The sequence below is a fragment of the Anas acuta genome, chromosome 13 (assembly GCF_963932015.1).
Source record: "Anas acuta chromosome 13, bAnaAcu1.1, whole genome shotgun sequence".
In the NCBI taxonomy this organism is placed as follows: domain Eukaryota; kingdom Metazoa; phylum Chordata; class Aves; order Anseriformes; family Anatidae; genus Anas; species Anas acuta.
Window position 1 is genome coordinate 5,379,461 of NC_088991.1, and position 20,515 is coordinate 5,399,975.

At 45.6% G+C, this 20,515-nt stretch overlaps 1 protein-coding gene across 19 annotated transcripts in view; it reads right to left on the reverse strand.

Annotated features, from left to right (window-relative positions):
• Positions 1-363: 363 nt before the first annotated feature.
• Positions 364-20,515, reverse strand: part of ARHGEF9 (Cdc42 guanine nucleotide exchange factor 9) — a 171,648-nt gene continuing 151,496 nt past the window's right edge. For 16 of the 19 annotated variants that reach the window (XM_068696573.1, XM_068696579.1, XM_068696576.1 and 13 more), the window contains 4 exons: positions 15,989-16,232; positions 15,210-15,278; positions 13,260-13,346; positions 364-4,323 (listed from right to left, as the gene is read on the reverse strand). In XM_068696573.1, the coding sequence (XP_068552674.1) occupies positions 4,142-4,323; positions 13,260-13,346; positions 15,210-15,278; positions 15,989-16,232 (582 nt within the window). In that variant the 3' untranslated portion in view covers positions 364-4,141. The remainder of the gene's footprint in view (positions 4,324-13,259; positions 13,347-15,209; positions 15,279-15,988; positions 16,233-20,515) is intronic. The other 3 variants (XM_068696575.1, XM_068696580.1, XM_068696578.1) reach the window with 3 other exon arrangements.

The following is a 20,515-nucleotide window of genomic DNA, read 5'->3' on the forward strand; positions in this document are numbered from 1 at the left end:
AAGAATCAGGCTGTTGTTTGGGTTAGAGCCGTGCGAAGCTCGGTAACAGAAAGCATTTTAAAACCATGTTTCACAGAAGACTTGATCCAAGCTCTGTTTGGAGAACCCCCTGCCAGCACTTGCAAGGCATTTCTGTGTCCGTGCTGGACCTCCCGCTCCTCATTAATCCTTTCCCTCCGTTCAGAGGAGGACACAAAGCGAGGGGAAGGGGGGGTATTTCCAGAACAAGCCTATTTTTGGTTAGGTGTGAACGTCTTGGTGTCTGCTTTGCTGACAAGCTGGAACCCCCCCAAGCAATTCGTGCTCAGCCTTTGGGAGAAGAGTGAGACCGCTCTGAGGAAAATGATTTAAAATGCCTTCAGATGCCTTTTCACTTCTTTTTATTTAATTCCATAAATATTTTCATAAGGCTCAGTGTCTTTACAACACTTTTTTAAACACTTTTTTTTGTTTGTTTTATACACACAACTTTGACACTTGTTTGACAGGGTCAAACAGTCCAATATAAACAAAATAATAAAACTGGCAAGTGCGGATCAGCTGGGTTACCAAAATCCTTTTTTTTTTTTCTTTTTTTTTTCTTTTTTTTTTCTCTTACTGTTAAAACCCCAAAAGCACTAAAATATCAGTATTTGGCTTCAAACTAGAATTTTAAAACCCTTTTTTTTTTTTTTTTAATTCTCTGCTACAAGTCCCTGTCATCATAGTGCCTTTAAACTCCTACAGACTCTTCTTTTCTTCTCAAGGAAAAATAAGCTTGGTGATGCCATGCAGAACTTACAATAGCTACTAAATATACATGTTCCCTGAAATGTAGCTGCAATGAAAAGATGACAGAGCATAAAGAGAACAAAACCAGAAACCCAAAGCACCACAGTGTACTATCAATAACATTGCAATGGATGGCCGGTGACCATCCAGAAACTGAAACAAATTTCAAATATATTTCTCTATGTATTATTTTCTATTTACAACTGTTAGATGCACCTAGGTTGATTCTTGTTTGATCTTTTTGGAGAGGGTGGGGAGGCGAAAGTCTTGAATTTAGATCCTCTGTTCTAGTGTCTAGGTCAAGGGGTAATGCATGTCATTTACCTAGGGAAGAGGGTATTTTTATTTTATATATATATATATAGTTTCAGCCAGAGAAATACCGTAAACATGTAAGTTTGTTACAACTCTCTTGTTTCTGCATATGGAATGGAAAGTGGGTTCCTCCTGTCTGGCATTGAAATGAAAGTCTGTATCAGATGCTCAGTCAAAATCACCCCAATCTGACAGCGTCTACGCTGCTTCCAGCACTTTCAGACACACGAGGCAGCCCAACCCTGCTCCCTAGTGGGAAAGCCACAGTAGGTAGTAAAAGTGGGACCCAGTGCTGGTTCTTCTTTGTGATAATGCTCCATCTCTTGCAGCACCTTGGCAATTTATGGAGGGGAAGAGCTTTCTTGAGTGCCATGCCTGAGAGCCAAGCCCCTCTTCCCTCTGGAACAACGCCTGCATCTGCTTTGCCTGCCACCTGGCTTCGGCAAGCGCTAGCAGCGCTAGCTTGGTTTGGCTTTCCACTTAAGAAAGAAGCTGTGAGTCCAACAAGTGGCCTTGTCAGATCAAGCGAGTCTTGATTTATGATGCAAATAATGGTGTGGCGGTGGTGTTTCTTTTTTCCTAGTGCTGAATATTTAGGAAGCATCTTCTCATAAAAATTATGGATGTCTCATTCTCACTCTCTGAGGCACAAAACAGTAAATGAACAGGCTTAACTAATGTGCTTGTTACTTTTTTTCCCTAAGCAATTAAAAGGCAAAGGAATAAGTGAAATTTCCATCATGTTGACAACAGATTATAATCTCTCTCTTTCTCTCTCTCTCTGCATCTCTCTCCAGCCATACAGAAACAGTAAAACATTTCAGTTAACTTCTGCAAATCAATCTCATTCACTTCTCTAAATACCCATTCCGTTAAACAAACAAAATAATAATTGCTACATTTTCAATATGAAAATCTGAGCATAAAAATGCAAAGGTACAAAAGAGCATAGGAATTACTTCCGATAGAAAATTGCACTGCCTCCTGTTTGGGGTTCCCAGTGTTTCGCTGTTGCCTATCACAGAGGGGCCACTCTTCTGCTCCAAAATGCTAATCTGGTGTTGTTCAGTGAGAGTTTCTAGGTTACTAAAAGGTGCTGAGATTATTTTTGTACTTAAATAAAAAATACATTCGCTGCCTTGTAACATGCCCTGAAAGAAAACAGGCTCCACAGAAATACTGAAATCGCACTCTCTGCTTTTGCCATTTTCTTGTAGTTCTTGTGTGAAGAAAAAAAAAATGTTTATCCACACTACTGGCCTGAGGTGTTTATATGGTGTACCAAATTCAAAAGAAAATGATAAATACCATGATCTATTATTTCATCCCCCGTTTTCAAAGGAGCTTGCAGAATAGCTCTGCAACGTTTTTGAAGTTCATCTTCTGAACCTGGTTAAACAATCTCAGTTGTCATAGGGAAAAAAAATCATCCTAGTGCACAATGATTTGTTTTACAAGCTCAAACATAAGTTTTTGCGCTTGCATACAAATGTAGTTAAGGCTGAAATTGTAGGAAATGTCTTTGAAAGTACAGCTATGAATCTCCAGAGTGAGAAAAAGAGAGAGAAAGAGACCTGGAGAATTCAGCTAATCACTCCAGAGCCCACTGACCCTGATGCACCCCTGCTGACCATCGCTGCAGTTCAGATTTAACTGAGCGGGGATTTAGATTAGGTCATACCCATGATCACAGGGCTAAACTTCTCAGGTCACATCCACATCTTTCCTGAAAGGCAGTTCTCAACTGCTCTGCAGCTTGGATGCATTAAATATCAGGTAAATACTTCCAATTACTTGGGCAATGATCCTGCTGCTGACGGGTCACTACTCATGAACACAGCTCATGTTTTGCCTGGGAGGTCAGTGCCCAAGTGGAGCCGGCGTTCTTAAACGCAAGAGTAGTGCAGGCATGGCCCTCTCTTTTGGGATCATTGCTCCTGTAAATAGCAATTAGTGGTTTGTTAATGCAGTACTGTGCAGGCGTGAGTGTGGCCACCAGGATGGGACCTTAGTTCCTGAAGAAAGAAAACTGGCCATTTGTTGGAGCCTAATAGCCAATTTTCCTCTAGCTGGAATGGAGGGCATGAAGCCGTCAGTTTTTAAGCTTTTATCTTTGCATGGAAAACAAAGATAGGAGTGGGCTTTTCAGAGAGTTGTGTCTCAGCTTAAAAAGAAAACAAATCAAAATCAAAGATAGCCCCACAGAAAACAAAAAAATAAATAAAATGCAAAAGAAAGAAAAGCCCCCAAAATTCTTTTCTCAGTCTTACGCCGAGTGTGAACAAATCACACTGAATTGAGAAAAAGACAGTGCTTTAAAAAGTGCAAGAAATTAACTGAGGAAAACCCATCTCTCACTTCCTAAATAGCTGCTACCCCTTCTGCTCGTTTTCACCTGCACACAACAAAAAGAGTTAAAGCCAGAGAAATACTGCGCAGCAGAGCATGGTGCACAAGGGAGCACATCCAGACAGGCACGAGTCAGACCAGAGGATGCAGGACAGGGACGGGGAGGGTCGATGCTCTTCGTTGAAATGGTGACTCCGGGGACAGCCAAGGAAGGGACGGAGAGGGAGGGAGCGATCTCCCAGCGATCCAAAAAACAAACAAACCCCCCATAAATAAAATCAAACAACATACACCAATGTAGTCCATGAGAAACTTCGATGACGAATTCACACAAGCAGGAAAGCATTCTGGGATGCCAATGACAACTTGAATGAAGATGAAGAAGAAAAGAAAAAAAAAAAACACAATGTCCGACCAATGGAATAAAATAAAATAAAATAGGTCACATGATTAGAAATCATTGGTGCTTCCTAGTATCTAGTAGCAGATTGCTTCCCAAAAACAACAAAAAAGTTTTTGGTCCTTCTGTATATATACATATATGTATATATATTATTTTTAAATATGTATGTATATATATATATATGTATATATTTAGTTGCAACAGTGCTTCTCCGAAAAAAGGTCCATCTATAAATATAATTTTACTTCATTTTATTTTTAATTTTAAACTGGTTTAAGTTAAAATTCACCATCTTTCTAGGTATTATTTTTTGAATGGTGTTAACCTGCTGAAGTTTTGCCAGAATGGTGCCTGGCTGCGTCTGGGTTCGGTGAACTCGAAGACCTGGGCCTGGGATATGCCATCTGTCACCATGTATTGTCCCTGATTTAATGGATCCTGGGGTGGTGGGTAGGCTGGAGGAACCGACTTGGAGCAGCTCACACCTGCATTGATGATTGGGGGGGAAAAAGAAACAGATCAGTCAGAGTGCAATCGGGTCAATAGTCTTTCTTCGTCATGCTCTCGCTTCTTATCGCTTTATAACCAGGGTCCCAAACAAAGGGAGACATGCTACAGACGGCGAGTCTACGGAGAAACGCAGCCGCTGCCTAACTCAGCTCAGAGGCTCCCTGCGCTGGACCGCGCGTTGAAGATTTGGAGCTGAGCCATTACTTTTGCATTGGCAGAGTTTTGCCTGCCCTGATGGAAAAGTCCTGTGTGCCCTAGCGCGACGCAGCGCAATGGCTGTGCCGCAGGCGGCGCCAGCCTGGGCAGACGTCAGCAGACAGCCATAGCGCCGGTCCCGCTCTCCCATTTCACACCTGATGTTTCCGAGCTCGTTTTTCACCCTCCCAGCTACATTTACAATGGGTTTTGCCCCGGCAAAGGTGCCCCAGTGACCAGCCCTGAGCAGCGCCACCCCAAGGACCACTCGGCACCAGCTCCCGCGCCAGAAGGGAGCAGCGCAGGCGGCTCGGGGGGAGCGCTGCCACAGGGACCTGCGTCACTAGGTGAAGGGCAACTTGTTGGTTTGGAAAGCTGGTCAGACTTTTCCATAGGGTTTTAAATTTATCGGGCGTGTTTCAGCCCAAAATGGCTATATGCAATGCAGTAAAGGCTTGCTTCTGCTCAATCCAAATGGGCAGCAGTGGATGGACTGGCAAGGCTACACCACCAGGGTCTGTCGGTGGCTGGGTGCGTGGTGCCCACCTCAGTGTCACAACGCCTGTGCGGGGAAGGGGTGAGGGGACACTGCTCTCACGGGGTTCCCAAGACAGAGGGGAGCTCCAGCAAGCTGGGACCTACACAGCCACTCATAAAGGATGACGCACAGATCGCAGCGCGGGGTGAATGGAGGCGGAACAGACGGAGGCGTGGTGCCACCGTAGTGCAGCCTACAGGGAAAAGTCACGGCTACTTCTGCATCGCCTCCCCGCCACGCCACTGAGGAGGGATAACCCTCAGGATACTGCGACCAGCTGGAAACCGCAACTTCCGAAAGGGATGGGAAGGAGCAGGGCTCCGAAGTGGGGTGCTGTAAGCTCTGGCCAGCTCTGGATCCCCTCTGCTGCATGCAGAACTGCTCGTCCTTCTGCAGGATGACAGCCCCGGCCGCGAGACGGGTGGCAAGCGTCGCACGGGGCCATCGCGAGGCCGCTGCCTCCCCTGGTCTTAACCGCAGGAGCGAGGTGACTCTACCCGAGTAGCTCAGTGTCCTCGTCTGGAAAGCGGGATGGCATGACCCACCTACCTCACACGAGGGTGGTGAAGCTAAATTAATTAATGTTTGTAAAACACTTTGAGATCCTCAGATGGGAAGGTGCTAGAGAAGGCAAAATACGGTGATTAGCACCCAGGTACCACAGCAAGGTGTGTAAAAGAAATGTGACTGCATTCAGTTCCTAGCCACACACAAACACATGCTCTGGGGGACCAGCGCCGGCTGGCCCGGGCACAGGAAGGCTGCACACAGTCGGGTACTTACAGACAAAGGAAAAAGCCTCACAAAGTGCACTCATGGAGCTCGTCTGACCATTTCTATATGGTGCCACAGTGTAATCCAAAACCTCTGTTTTTTTTTTAAATACGAAGCTAAGGCTCTTTAGGTGAGAAAATTCATCTTCTCTTGCTACAGGATTTACCCATCATGGATTCTTAAAGACATCAGAAGGTTCAGACCAAATGGAGATAGCATATCAGTGATGGCTAATCAATTCCTCCTTCTTTACAGCAAATACAATCCAATCATGCAGCTTTCTGTCCACTGCAGGGAGTAACCAAGGCTGTTCCTCATGGTGGACAAAAATTGCTCCATGATTCATTACTCACGAACCTTTAACCAATTCATCACAGTTAGTATTTCGAACAGTTGAAAAGAGCAATCTGGTGATGTTCTGCATTTCTATCTATGCTGGAATTGGTACTCATCAACAAGCTTTCTGCTCTATCTTTCCCAAGCTCCTCTCTCCCAGAGAGAGTGTGCAGAGAGGAGCCCAAGCCCAGAGCCCTGCTGTCCTGGGGTCAAACCCAGCCAGGGTCAGTGCTAGGAGACCCTGGCCACCACGAGTACCCCTAGCTGGCGGGGCTCAGCAGTCCATTCGCCTTTGCCACGCTGTGACTTAAGCCAATGACGTCCCGTAAGGGCAGAGCATGGGCCTGAGCTCACCCCTGTCACACCACTTCCATCCCTTCTTCTACCACCGTCCTGCTCCACGCTGCCTGGCTGGAGGGCGATTCAATGAGTGTGCAGTGAAACCAACTGCAGGGTCTGCTCTGGAGACCGAACTCCAGCCCCGAACCCATGCAAGAGTGCAGACATCCCCCTGGAGAACTGCAGCCATTAGTGCCTTGGCCGCTTCTCCCAGGAATTTTAGGCTCCGTGTCAAGGTTAGGATCTAGTGCAGGTCCCTTACATGGCTGGAGCTGGGAAATGCATCTTCTGTCTGGTAGGCGGGTTGGATCCCAAAGGACTGCTTCAAAGGGAGATAGTCCTGGTGCCACCAGGGTTACTACCCAATGCTCTACAACACAAAAGGGCTGTGAATCTAACGCTGCTGCTCCGGGACAGCCAGCAGTTGTTTCTAGCTTTGGAAGACCTTAAAACCACGCTGCTTTAATGACATGGCCCAATGTCTTTTGCATCCTGTGTCTGCAGAATTGCACCTAGCCTTGTGATGCATCTGGCCTGCCATGCTGAGCCGTGCTGAGCTCTCTGCTGTCTTTAAACCAACTTGTGGAGGGTGACCTAATGGTTTTTAATCACGACACAGAAATGCTGTGAAATCTCCTGGATCAGCAAAATGTTATGCACTTGGGAGGCTGGAGAAGTAGAAAAAGGACAGGCTGGCTGAAGTCCACTGACATTGATGGAGTTACACTGCAAAGAATGTAATCCATAGGCTGTCTTCTCCAAACAAGAAAAAGGCAGACTCCCCTGGCCAGATCACTAGCAAACCCCAGTCAGTTCTTTCCCAAGAGAAGCCTTTTTGGTCCAAACTCCTGGAACACAGCTATCCCCGCCTGGAACATGCCCATGCAAACACACACGCTGCCACTTCCCGCAGTAAAGAAGCTCAGACCCAGAGTCTTCAAAATTTTTTTGTGTGTGACCCTGCTCGAGGATGTAGGGTTTTAGTATTAGCATCTAAGTTGGATGAACTTCAAAAGCTCCCGGTTGGTTCTCCTTGAATAAACAGCCAAAGGTTTGCATATTTATCATATTTATCAAATGGCGTCCATGGCCTGACCGATCACAACTGTGCGTCTCCATGGCATGCATAATTACTGGGTGTTTGAGGGCATGCAAATAAAAACATTTGTGCTCTGGCAAGGCAGGCTGATTATTCCCTAAGAATACATTTTCTTGTGAACCTGTGATACGGCATGTTCCAAAAGCTGGAGGTGCCCCGAGAATGACTTTGGTTTTGACATGCCGATGTTCCTGACAAGGTGCAACACAGGAATTATGTGCAGGAGGAGGGAAATTCACCTCATCTGAACATCTTCAGAACCCAAGAAGGAGCAATTCCGGGGAAAAGTATGACAGGTTGCTATTTTTCTATTCTGCTGTGAAGCGGTTTGTTCTCTCATCAGAACTTGGGGCTGTTGTGCAAAATTGTCTCTTGGGGGATTTTTTTATATGCAAAGCCATCACTCCACTGCAATTCAACAGAAAGAAATGAGCAAAGCTCTTTTCCAATGCAATTTTGGGCTGCTCGGCGAACAGAATTCAAAGCGCAAAGGGAAAGAATCGATAGATCAGTAATGATTTCCAGCCACAGCTGCTGCACTGCCTTCCCGAGGCGTAAGAAAACAGCTCTACACCAATGACCAGACTTGGAGCTCCTTCTGCTGGTTCATGCATAATTCTGCACAGTAGCAGAATATAAAGGCTGCAGCTGCACAGCAAGATCATTTGGCAGGGTGGGGGCCGTGGAAATCTGTTCGGAATAAGCAAAAAGAAAACTCCAGGGTTTATGATTTGGCTAGACAAAACTGGTAAAGAGAGATGCTGTGCTGTCAGTTGAAATTGTGCCTTTTTTTAGTGCTAGGACACGTCACTTGGAAGCTTTTGGCTTTCGCAGCTCAGAAGAAAACAATTAAAAGACAAAACACGATCTCCTTATTTTTTCCTTCTTTTTTTTCAAAGTGCCTCCTCTATTTGTGATCACACCGGGACTCCAGTAGCACCTGCAGACCCAGGAGCTCGCTGCCAGCTCCCAGGACATCCACACGGACACGTGCAGACAGCCCCGCGTACAGCGAGCGGGGCGGCTCCGCTAACACTGCACCTCGTGAGAGTTAATACAAAGCAGACACGGAATGCACTCCAATTTGCCTCTATAACCATGGAAACTTGCCTTACAAGATGCTTATTCCATCCTCACCCTTTAAGATTTTATCTCGTATTTTGATCAGGAGCTATTTCAGTGGCTTTTCTTCTGCCTATCCATCCAGGTAGCGTGCTGCTTGTTGCTCCTGCTCGTTGAGTAGGAGACAACAAAACACTGGCATCTCCTTCTGTGGTGGCTGAGGGGAGGCTGCTGGAAAGGAGGCAGTGCTGCACTAAGGGGCCTTCCGTGTCCTCAATGGCAGCTTCAGGAGCCGTGTTCAAAAAATCTTACAAATCTCGTTTCCTTGTAGGTATTTTAACCCATACTCAACATGGGTTGCAGGGAACATACCTCAGGAACACTAATTGATGTTAATTACTGCTGCAGCAGAGACAAATTTGGTTTAAAGAAACCAGAACCAGCCATGGCTGACTGGGTACAGCCCTTTGCCCTTCTTCAGCACGTTTCAACAGAGGATCTCAAAGCACTTCACCACTGCTCATTCCGTTGCTGTTATATTCAGAGTCAGCAAACTCCTCTGTGCCTGGTATTAGATCTGCTGATTGCAGACAGCTTTTACACCAAGAGCACTTAGCAGCCACGGACTTCACTGGTCTTCACTTCCATGCTCAGCTCTCCACCTCAAATTTTGTCACGCTCACTCAAGAGGAACCTAAGTGGTGCATTAGCCATGGCTCTTCAAGCAGCAGGGGATTTTTATCAATGGTCTGGCAGAGGTAGATACTGCCAGGAATGGTACCTGTGAGGAGAAGATGCCTGAGCTCCCCTTTCTAAGCCTAACTTCTCTGTTTGGAGGAGAAGAAAAGGGCTCACCACTGCTCAGGGGGACCCTGCAGCCTTGAAAAGTGCAACAGAGGAAAACAGTGATCTTGTGGCCGGGCTATTCCACAGCCAAGTGCACTGTCTGCAAACACTGAGCTAACCTCACCTTCCTGAATCTACTTACCAAGCCTGTTACTGCAACCTAATGCCATCAGACTAGATGGTAAGATAACGATTCCTCATGTGATGAGCAAAAGCTAAGTGAGGCAAGGTGGAATAAATGATACAAGAGCTTTATCAATCAAAGCCAGCTGAAAACTAATTGTATTCATGTAGTCTCCCTCTCCTCCAGCATTCTCTACACTGACAGCAACGAGCACGGTGCCTGTGCCACTGATGGGCAGAGATCACTTTGTCCAGCGCTGCCCTGAAATCGCTGCAGCCTCGTTGGGGTTACAAAATGAACCAAGCAAGACTGTCCCTTGCCTGACACACCTCACTGAGCCGAAAGTACGATAGTGCTGGGCTGACAGCCTCACCACAGTTGGAATCTCAGCCTGACATTGATGTCAACACCTTGACTCTTCAAATGAGGGCTCGGCATTGATGGAAAACCCGGGCGGGCTGTTTCACATCTCACCAACAACTCCCCTGGAGGATCTGCTCAAAGCGTGTGCCCACTGCTGAGTCACCGACACCATCCTCAGAGGTCTCCCAGCCAAGAGTTTATTCTTGATTTTGCTTAGCTCGGTGCTGGACCAGATCTCGGATGGAACTGCCGACCGTCTCGATGGTGGTGATCAGAGAGCACTGTGAGCCCACAGCACCCCGGGGGGCTGGGGCAAGCTGCAGGGGGGCACCATCTAACACTGGTGTTTGGGAGGCTTGGGGAGGCTATAGGCAACGGGGTAAGCTCTGTGATGTCTCAGTCTGTGGGGAAATGCCACCAAGAACATGATTAGCTCCATTCTTTCGCCTGTGCAGTGGGAAGCTTTGTGAAAAAAGGAAATGGCCCTGAATATGTGAAAATGCCAATGCCCCTCTGTTTCTAGCTGCTTGGTATATGTGTTGCCCAGGCTCTTTCAGCCCCCCAGGCTATGTCTCCCCAGGTGTGAAGAGGATGGAAAACAGCCAGGGCCAAGCTCGTTAGCAACAAAGATGCAAGAAACGAGGTTCAAACATTCAGAGAAACGACAGGAGGTGCCTGCAGACTCGGTTACCTGGTAAGCCCTGTCCTTGCCAGGTGGATGAAGCCAGCACAAGTACACTAATGCGCAGTTGCCTTGTTCTGCTGTGCGGACTTGCTGGGGGAGAGCTTAAAGCGTACAAGTTTGAGATGTTAAACAAAGCTGTTGGGTGTTCGGGTCAGGGTTTTATGAGCTAGTTAGCCGTGAGCTCAAGTGATCAGAAGGGAAGAAGTTAGCAGGAAAATTCAGTGACTCAGAGGGAGTTTTTCTGCAGGCCACAGCAGCTCATGCTGGCTGATGATGTAACCCCTGCTGGGGTTTGCATAGCTGGGTATTTACGGACAGATTTAATGACAGCATCCTCAGCTGAAGGCAAAGGGTGATGTATGTTTTCCTCCTTCCACTAGTCCCAGACCACCAGGCTGAAGACTTGTCCGGGCTGGGGGCCCCTGCTCTGGTGAAGCTGTGGCACAGTGCAGGGGCGAATACATGGGACAGAGAGAAAGGCAAGGAGCTGGCTCAGAGCACGGGGCTGCAGAGCTCTCCTGGGGCCAGAAAACCCTCTCACCTAGCTCTAAGGCCACTTCTTTAAATTTGAGCAGACGTTTAATTTTCCAAAATGGGAATATTAATGGGAAACAGAGCTTTGAAGATGGGCTGTCTTCACTGGGCAGTGGAACTGCTCATCACCCTGACAATCCTGGCTGACAGCTTCTAGGAGCGTGAGCTCATATCCCTTTTGTGCCTGGGGGAAGGAGACAGCCTGTGTGCTACGGGGACAGGTGTGGACAAAGCTGGGGAATCCAGGAACTGAATGTTTCTGAACACTGCAAACGCTCATCACAGGAGGGAAGATCAAAAGTGGCCACCAGAAGGGACGTCCCTGATGGACAGAGGCAGTGAAGGAGCCTTCTGTTTCCAGATACGTAGAAATGGAAAAAAGTACCCTGGATAATCCTGTGTCGGTATTAAGAACAGACCAGAGTCCTACACGTGATCCATTTTCATGGGGACTTCAGCCTTGTTTCCACTGCTGTAGTCAATCACAAATGCAATTTTGGAAGTGCAATTTGATGCTATCTTAATGTCTAACTTGCCACTGCAGGCAGCAAAGGTCCTCAGTGGTACCCGGCCTTATCTGCAGAATTGCAGACTCGATCGACCGTGGTTTAAAAAGGGTGGGGTTTTGTTGGTGGTGCTGATGGTTTGTTTTTGTTTTTTTAAATCAAGCCACATCAAATACTCTATTATTTTACTATTTCTAGGAGCCACCACACTGAATTCTATTTCCAGTTACCACGCTGACATTGAAAGACACTGAAGGGCTGTAACTGAGAGGCAAAATCTTGAACAATCAATGCAAAAAGAAAACAACAAAAAAAAAAACAAACAGTCCCTCTCCCTATCTGTCGGTAAGGCACACAACCAACACTACCCATTTACCTTACATCTAATGGACTTAAAAAAGGCAGAAAATTGGTTTAATGCTGTCTTAAGGCACCTGGCCTAATATTATTATGTTTTGTCCAATCTAATAAGTAGTGCAAATCGTAGTATATTGCTGAAATCTGACCTTGCACATAATTAAATCGATTTGGAAGGAGGCTTGTGTATGCATTTCTGTTTGGGCATGAAAATTAAGGGGTGGTTGCATCCAAATGGTCTGACTTGAGCCCCACAGACAACCCTCATTTGGGGACTGAAAATCTCAAAACACGGAGTTGTGCTCTTACTTAATCACCTGCATGAAGTTTCCATTAGTTCAAAAAGTTTCAAGGTTCCTTCTCCTGCTCTTGGGCGCTCTCACTGTCTTGCCCTTGTGTGCTGCAGCGAGTGGTACTTTAAATGCTTCCCCTTAAAATGCACGCAGCTGGCTCCAGAGTAATACCTCTGGGAGGTGTGGTACAACAGGGCATGAAATGAGCTGCAGTTTATACTATTTGAAAAATGTTTTTCTGCTTCACTTCTAACAAAGTTGATCGCATTTTCCATTTCACCTCCTTCACGGCTTTTCTCTCTTCCTTAAGTATTCTGTGACAGGGAAATTACCATGGGTTCCCATTTAAGAGGTGGAGGGAATGACTGAGATAATCTAGAAACAAGTAATAGGCATCCGCTGACATGGGAGCAGAGCTCTCACCACTCAGGTCGTGCTGCTGAGCTGTCGAGCCCTGCAGCAGTCACTGAGATCTGTCCGGCGAAGATCTCAGTGCCTTTAACTTTACCTGAATAAATACTTCAGCTGAATGCAGTGAAAATATCCCTATTCCTAACCAGTTTCACTGCTTTCCAGGTATAACTGATGCTCCAGAAACAACTTAACACCCCTTCTGATGCTTCTGTCCTGCTGTGGGAGGCTGGGTGGGGGGGACAAAGGCAGCCCCGCTGCCCACAACTGCCCCATGTGCACACACCGGTCTGCCTGCTGCCAGCCCCGAGAGCAGCACCTTGGCCACAGCAACACAGCCCAAGCACCTTCCAGGGTCTTTGGCAAAAAAAAAAAAAAAGAAAAAAATTGTTGGCAATTGATGTTAAATGCACATGGAAAGATTCAAAACATCAGTCACTATAAGCCACCTCTCTGGGATGTCCTCCTCCTATCTTTCTCTTCTGAGCAATTCCGCGAGCTCTCTGCTCTGTCTGTCTTGTGCTTCTCCTTGGATCCTGGGTAAAAGCACAAGGCAAACCAGGGTAAGAAACCCAAGAGTTTTTAGCAAAACATTCAGTGCAGCTACGTAATCTAATTAATCTAAGGCAGGGCTATGACTACCGTGACGTAGGACAAAAGAAACAGAGCCACTAATTTAATGGCCTTATTTGTTGTTATTTGAGATTTCGTATCTTAAGTAAAAGAACCAGACTTTGCTTAACTTGATGCTAGGGGCCTGACTGAATTTCTATCCATCTTGAGGACTTCATCTCATAAAAAGAACTCCCAGTGTCATAGCATATGCTCGTTCTGCATAAAAGAAATGCTGACTGGTGTTTTATGAGCTAATTAATTTTATCAGAAAAGCCTACGCTGATAACCCCCCCTCCCCTTTTTCATCTCAGAGAGAAAGAGAGAGAAAGAGAGGAAACGAGAGCAATTGCTGAATAAGAAATCAGTACAGTGCAGTTACGCTCATTATGTTTGTCAGGATGCAAGGACGGGGATTTAATTAGGAGTACTGGTAGGCATGCTCAGGCACCTTTGAACCGTGTCACTTAATGACTAAAGAGTAAAATTATTAATTAATAATTAATTAATAATTTAATTGAACAGCAAATAATAATTAAAACTGGTTTTGCCACGGCCATCATGCAAGTCAGATTATCCAGTTGCCATAATTTCTGTGATTGCTTCCGTGGCTGGGGGAGGATCTGCAAAACCGAGCTCGTGATAGCGTCCGCTACTGCCAGACCTACACGTACACCGTGTCACATACCTGTCCCCGTTTTTGCGTATTTTGAGCTTAGAAAATCTGGCCAGGAGAGTTTTTAGAGAACATCTCAGCAGACAACAAAGGAAGTTAGTAGAGAGGAGAAGACTAATGACAATGGAGAGACACAGCAAACCATGGTGTTTACAGCTGGCCTAGCGAACCACTGCTGTACCAGCAAAGCCAGTAGACAACAAACAGGTGAGGCAGAAAGCAAAGAGCTCCTTCAACTTCTGCAAAAAAAACAAAACAACCCAATGCCCGTAGAGAATGGGGAAGAATCTACCTGGGACTGACTACAGCCAAGAAACAAGTTCTCTTAAAAACCCTGTTATAGGCCTAGTTGTGCTGAGGTACTTTGGTAACTGATCAATATGTCTATGACTTTGTAAAGCTTTGGAAAACGTGAAAAATTACCTCTCTGACTTTCCCTCCACATTGACTATTTCAAAACCTATAGCTGCAGGAGTTATTGCCAGAGATAATTAACTATGGCCGTCTGGGCAGCTGAGACTCCCTTTAATATCTAGCATGGCATTTAGTAGTTGGCCTGGGTGGGGAGGTGAGCCTGACATCAGAGATACGTAACATCTTCACTAAGATGCATTACTTCCTAAAGCTGATGCTTCTGTGCTGTCCTTTAAAAGTTACAGGCAGCCCCAAGAACCATGAGCATCCCCTTTCCAAAAGCAGGAAAGGGGCAGATCCCTTACCATGCCCAATATTTTAGCCTTCTTTCTTTCTTTTCTAATGGGAGACTTTGGGAATTAGCAAACACCTGCACATCTCCACACTCACTCCCATTTCAGCCTGAGATAAACAACTGAGAAAGATTTCTGCCCCCAGGGACAGCTTCTGGACGTGGGACTGGAGACACGAGATCAAATTCATCTCTAGCAGAATTCCACTGGCTTCAACCGCATTAGACCAGAGATTAATTTGGCCCACAGGTACATTAAGAAAGGAAACAAAGCACAAACGGTATTTTATAAAAAAAGAAAGGGGAGAGGGAAATTCAAGGGGGACACTGGATCCTAGCCCAGCAGGATTCAGCCCAGCCCGCTCCACCCTCACATCACCAGGCACAGTGCATGTTGCCGGTTACCTTTTTGCTTACTGACTTTCTTTACTGTCATTGCCGCTTGCCGCTTTTGATTTTCAGAAATTTCAAAGCCTGAAAAAGGGAACACGGCAAATACAATTCAGAAGATTGCTTACAAAGCCTCCTTTTCTCTTGGGGAGGGGGGAAATTTTCTGCACTGTTTAGCAAACACAGAACTCCCTAGGTGGCAAAGCATCACCCAGTGAGCTGTGTGTACCGTAAGGTATTTCAACGAAAAGCAAATCTTCCTTGAAAGGCCAGGCCTCCTTATAATCTCACTTGTGCAGGGTCTGTATGAAAAGTAAGATCAGACCCATTATTATTTATACAGTATCATCAATGTGCCCAGTGCTTTACAGCTGAGCAACACAAACTGAGCCTGAACCGACGCTGGTTACAGTTAATTTATGGGCTGATGCTGAGGGAAGGGCACGGCTGATAAGTCATGGACTTTGCCGCCATCCTGCCCTGCACAAGATGTGCTTAACTCGAGCAGAAATGAGGCAGCCAGGAGACTCTGAGGTCAGGTGGCCGAAGAGTTCTTTCTTGTACAATACCCACGGAGGTCCAGGCTTGAAGCTATGGGCAGAATTTGCTCACTGAGGGCCCAAAATACCAGTAACTGAACTGGAAAGAGACCTATTTCATGGCAATGAGAGCAACCAAGGACATCTGAACTGTAATGCTACAATTAAAAAAAAAAAAGGTGGGCTTCTCCAACACTTGGGTCTAAATTAAGCATTACCAACAATCTCCTTTCAGATCCATTTCATATTCCTCACCTATCTTTTCATCTTCTTTAACCATCTTCCTTTCTTCTCTGAAAGCTCTGAGCCATCGCAACTTCTCCTCCAGTTTCTTGGCAAAGAATAAGTGCATTTCCTCAGTCTCCTTGTTATGAAGTTTGAAGGCATTCTTCATGCTCACATTGAAGTCATCATCTCGTCCGTCTTCTATATCCACCACTTCGTATTTATCCATGTCTATGCGACCTTTGTAGTACAGAATATCTCTCCGTATCAGGTCCTGCAGAGAGAAAAGGAGAGATGGGCCGATTGTAAGGTACTTAGAGAGCCTCGACTCAGCAGGGAATTCATGGGAGGGTTGAAGAAAAGAAAGAAGCAATGGTGAAACACGGTCAGAGTCTTCAATTTTGTCTGCTGTGAATATATTTGTTGCTGACAGAATGAATAGGGGACATCATAGACAAAACACAGCAAAATAATACAAATCCTTATGCTGCAAAATTTTGCTTGTAGGAATGAGAAAATGCCTTTTAGTAGGTAATACTCTTCCATCATTTCCCATGGGTTTAGTGTCTTCTTACTGAGCTTAGGGTTTTACTCTTGCTCCATATGACAGGAGAACAGAAAACACAGGCTGGTGGCCTGATGGGATTACTGTGCTGCAAAAGGGGCTGTGTGGAAGGATAAAACTTGAGAAATCAGCTTGTGCATGCTTGGCTGTGCAGGTCCAGTAGTGCAGCTCTCTCTTGTCCAGACCCAATTTTAGTGGCAGGGTCTCTGCCATTTCTGCCGTTTGCCTGGAACTGATCTATCCTTGCACAATTCATCGGTGAGAAAACCACCCCCAGTTCTCAGTTCAAAGAACCCTTAAAATTCTCTCTAACCCATCATGCCCTGGTTTTAACCAGCTTCATTTTTTGCTTATTCCCTCCTTGACGTTTATAGCCTTTACAACCAGACCTGCTCATCTTCACCTGCTTTCTAGATCGATCATTCAACCCCTTTGCTTATCAGCAACTGCTCAATTCTCCATGCCAGGACGTGTAAAGAAAAATAATCTTCATTATTAATATTTCAGAACGCAGGTAAGAACACCCGCAGTTCCTCGGGCTGTTTGACCTGCCCAGTGCAACCTGCTCTCCGTGCCGGCAGCACACCGTGCAGCAGCGCTGTGTTTCGGCGACCGCGGCCCCACAAAGAGTGGTTCAAGTTACAAGGCATGCATATGTGAAAAGGCAAATTTAGAAACATGCAGTTAAGGTTGTCTTCCTCTATCCACTCTCAAAATATAATATTTGGGAGTATTAAATTAACTTCACTACATTCTGATTTCTGAGAGTGCCCTAAGATAAACGCTATGCCAAACAATTCATTTAAAAGGAAAGAAAATCGATGTACAACATTTACTTATTCAACATTTAGTAGCGAGGTGTTTTTGTTGTTGTTGTTGTTGTTTTTTGTTTGTTTGTTTGTTTTAAGTTAAGCAGTAGGCATTATTTTAAACAAATCATTTATCTTGAAAAATAAATTATACATCATAGTTTTTCAGCAAACTTGCTCATGGATCTTACAGACAGCATTAACTATCATGAACTGGGCAGAAGCTTGTACTCTCTAAAATTTGGATCTCTCCTCTAAAATGCTCTATGGGGGAAAAAGCATCCATTAACTAATGTATTGTATAAATCCATTAACCAAGATGTTGTATAAATATCTTCCTAGTACGTAGGCTTTGAGCAGTGATGCTGTCCAAAACATAAGAAAAGGATACTTCAGGCTGACTATGAATAGGAAAAACTTTTCTACAGGGAAGGAAATTTGTTTCCCCTCCCCCCCCCCCCCACTGATAAGAGGTGTTAGGCATCACACTAAACTTGTTCAATTAAGTCACTACTGTGAACTGGGTTTAAATTTTAGCCTTGGACTAGTTCTTCGAAATATCATTCATCTTTGCCACATTCTCAAAAAGTTGGTAACAAAACTCATTGGAAAAAGATTTGCTCCTTAAAGCAGTTATACCACTAAATATTCTTCTTCCCAGACAAGAAGAAGAAAACTTGCTGCTGTTGAAAACTTCCAGAACAAAGCAGTCTGTGCTTGTGAGACAGGTGAAGTGGGATCCAACATACTTTTCTGCACAATATTCATGGTTATATAGAAATTTGTTCATAAAAGGTATTATAAAAAATAAACAATCACAATCCTCCTCACCTGGTACTGAAAATACAACACTCTGTGCGTTAGCTTTTTCCTTGCCCATACTAGACACCTTGCTTTCTTCCCTCTTATCTCTTCAATTTTGGGTTAGTAAACATTATGAGCTATTTTTAATACCTAATGCTACGTGAATGTTTTAACAGGCTTACGCTGTTGTTAGGCTTCCAGAGGACAACGCCTCTGGTGTGGGCACGTTCAGCTGAGCTGCTCCATGCATTTATTTCCCTTCCACGGCTGCAGCTGGAACAGCCGTGGAAGGGGCTCCTGCAGCTCAGAAGCTCCTGGGTTTTGCAGGTATTGCTGCGTGTTGGGTGTGAAGATAACGGTGTTGCCTAGGAGTTACTGAAGGAGCAATGAGGGGACAATGGAATCCTACAAGCGCTTTTGGAAGTGAGATGGCCCCACGGAATATTATCCTTGGTGAAAATGCAGCAGCAGGACGACCAAGCTCAGCTATCTGGACTGTTTGCAAAAACCACGCAGAGAAGAAGCGGCGCGTTTCTGTCCTTCGGCATTAAATAAGCACACGGGGGAAGCTGGGAATGGCAGCAAGCGCAGAGCTCCCGTCTGCCTCTTTCACTTTCATTCTGAGAAGAGACTTTTTGGTAACAAACCAAGAAGAAATGCATCAGCCTCTTTCCCGTCACCCTCCCCAGAGCACCCAGCCTCCAGCTTGGCAGGAATCTGCTGCTGGAGAAAGGGCCCCGGAGGGGAGGACCAGAGGAGAGAAAGGCTCCACAACAGAGGCAGGTGAAACCCTTCAAAGGTGCCCAGGAAATCGGAAGAGCTCAGAGCTGGTCCATGAGGGATGTTACCTGAGTGAGGACCACTGCCCTGTGCCAGCGGTGCATTTCTTCCTTGCTTCCATCACGGAAGGACCATTCCCCACCCATCGGCCATGAACTCCAGCACCGGTACCCAAGTTTTCAAGGGACCCTTTCATTTTCCACGTATCAGCGCATGGTTTGTATGCACACGGGTTTGAGAAAGTTCAGTCCATACAGCAGATGGATAACTGCAGCTAGATCAGGTCCCCTGCAGCAGAGACAGCGTGCTGCTATCACTCCTGATTATCCCAGGGACACCACAAGAGAGAGTCTGGAAGAAATTATTAAGCTCTAGGATTTAGGTTTGTTTATATGCTGGCTATATTAGTACAGTATTATCTAGCTATAGTTTAACCAGCATGAAGACCAGCTGGTTAAACTGTCCAGTTTTGGATGTCATACAAAAATAAATAAATAAATAAATAAAAATGTTTCATTAAGTGCAAGAAAATGTGGGGAAAAAAAGGCTCTGAAAACCTGATCGGTGGGGAAAGGCCAAGAAAGATGGAGCTGCTTAATCTAGAAAGGACATAAATCAAAAGGAACAAGCTATTGGTATTCCAAAATGGGAAAGCTTCTTCGAAGAAGGCTGGTGATCAATTATTCTCCATTTTGATTGTGGCTTGGCTTAATTTACCGCCAGGGAGAAGGGGATTAGATACTTGGAAAAAAATCTTTCTAGCTGTAAGAGCTGATATGCAGGAGAACAGACAAAATAGGGAAGCCTTGGGACAGCACTCCCTGGAGATTTTCAGAAATAAGGTTAGACAAACATCCATCAGAGAAGATCTGAGTATACTTAATCCTGCAAGGGAATAGCTAATCTCCTGGGGTCCATCCCAGCTCTACGTTTTGATGATGTCTAAGAGAAAGGCGACAGATGGAGACAAAAAGGGATGAGAGCAGGTAGGATTATTACGGACGTCAGGGGCAGTCTGAGAGAAGCCCCAGGGCGCGGGCTGGGACAGCAAACACGAGGAGCAGTGACATAAACCTGCAGTCTCTGCAGACTGCATCCAGATTGCATTGCATGGCTCTTAAGAAAATTGATGCATTTAGGTCATTTGCACTTATTTGTCTGAATATGATCTTTTTTTACCCTACAGCTTCTGTGATTTCTTTTTCTTTCTCTAGCTGAGAGGTTAATTAAGCTCTTCTGAATAAAATGCTCTGCAGTCTGTTCACATAATATGTACCAAGAATTCACAAGGAAAAGATGAAGCCAAAAAAATGTATTTGATGGGAGCACAAAACAAAGTTTTGACACATTACATAAACCTACCACGATTCTGCTCTCTGCATTTGCTTTCTCGGAGGTCTGCAGCTGACGTGCCTGTGCCTGGGGTAGCGGCTGTGCTCGGGGGGGGGCCCTGCCTGTGGGACCTGCCTGGGCCCTTTTATCCTGCTCCCACCCTGACTTAAAGCTCCCGTTTCACTGCCCCCTCTCAGAAGGGGAGAGGCGACTTTCTCTAGCCAGGCTTGAAAGAAAAAAAAATCTAATTTGTGACTGCCACGAGGA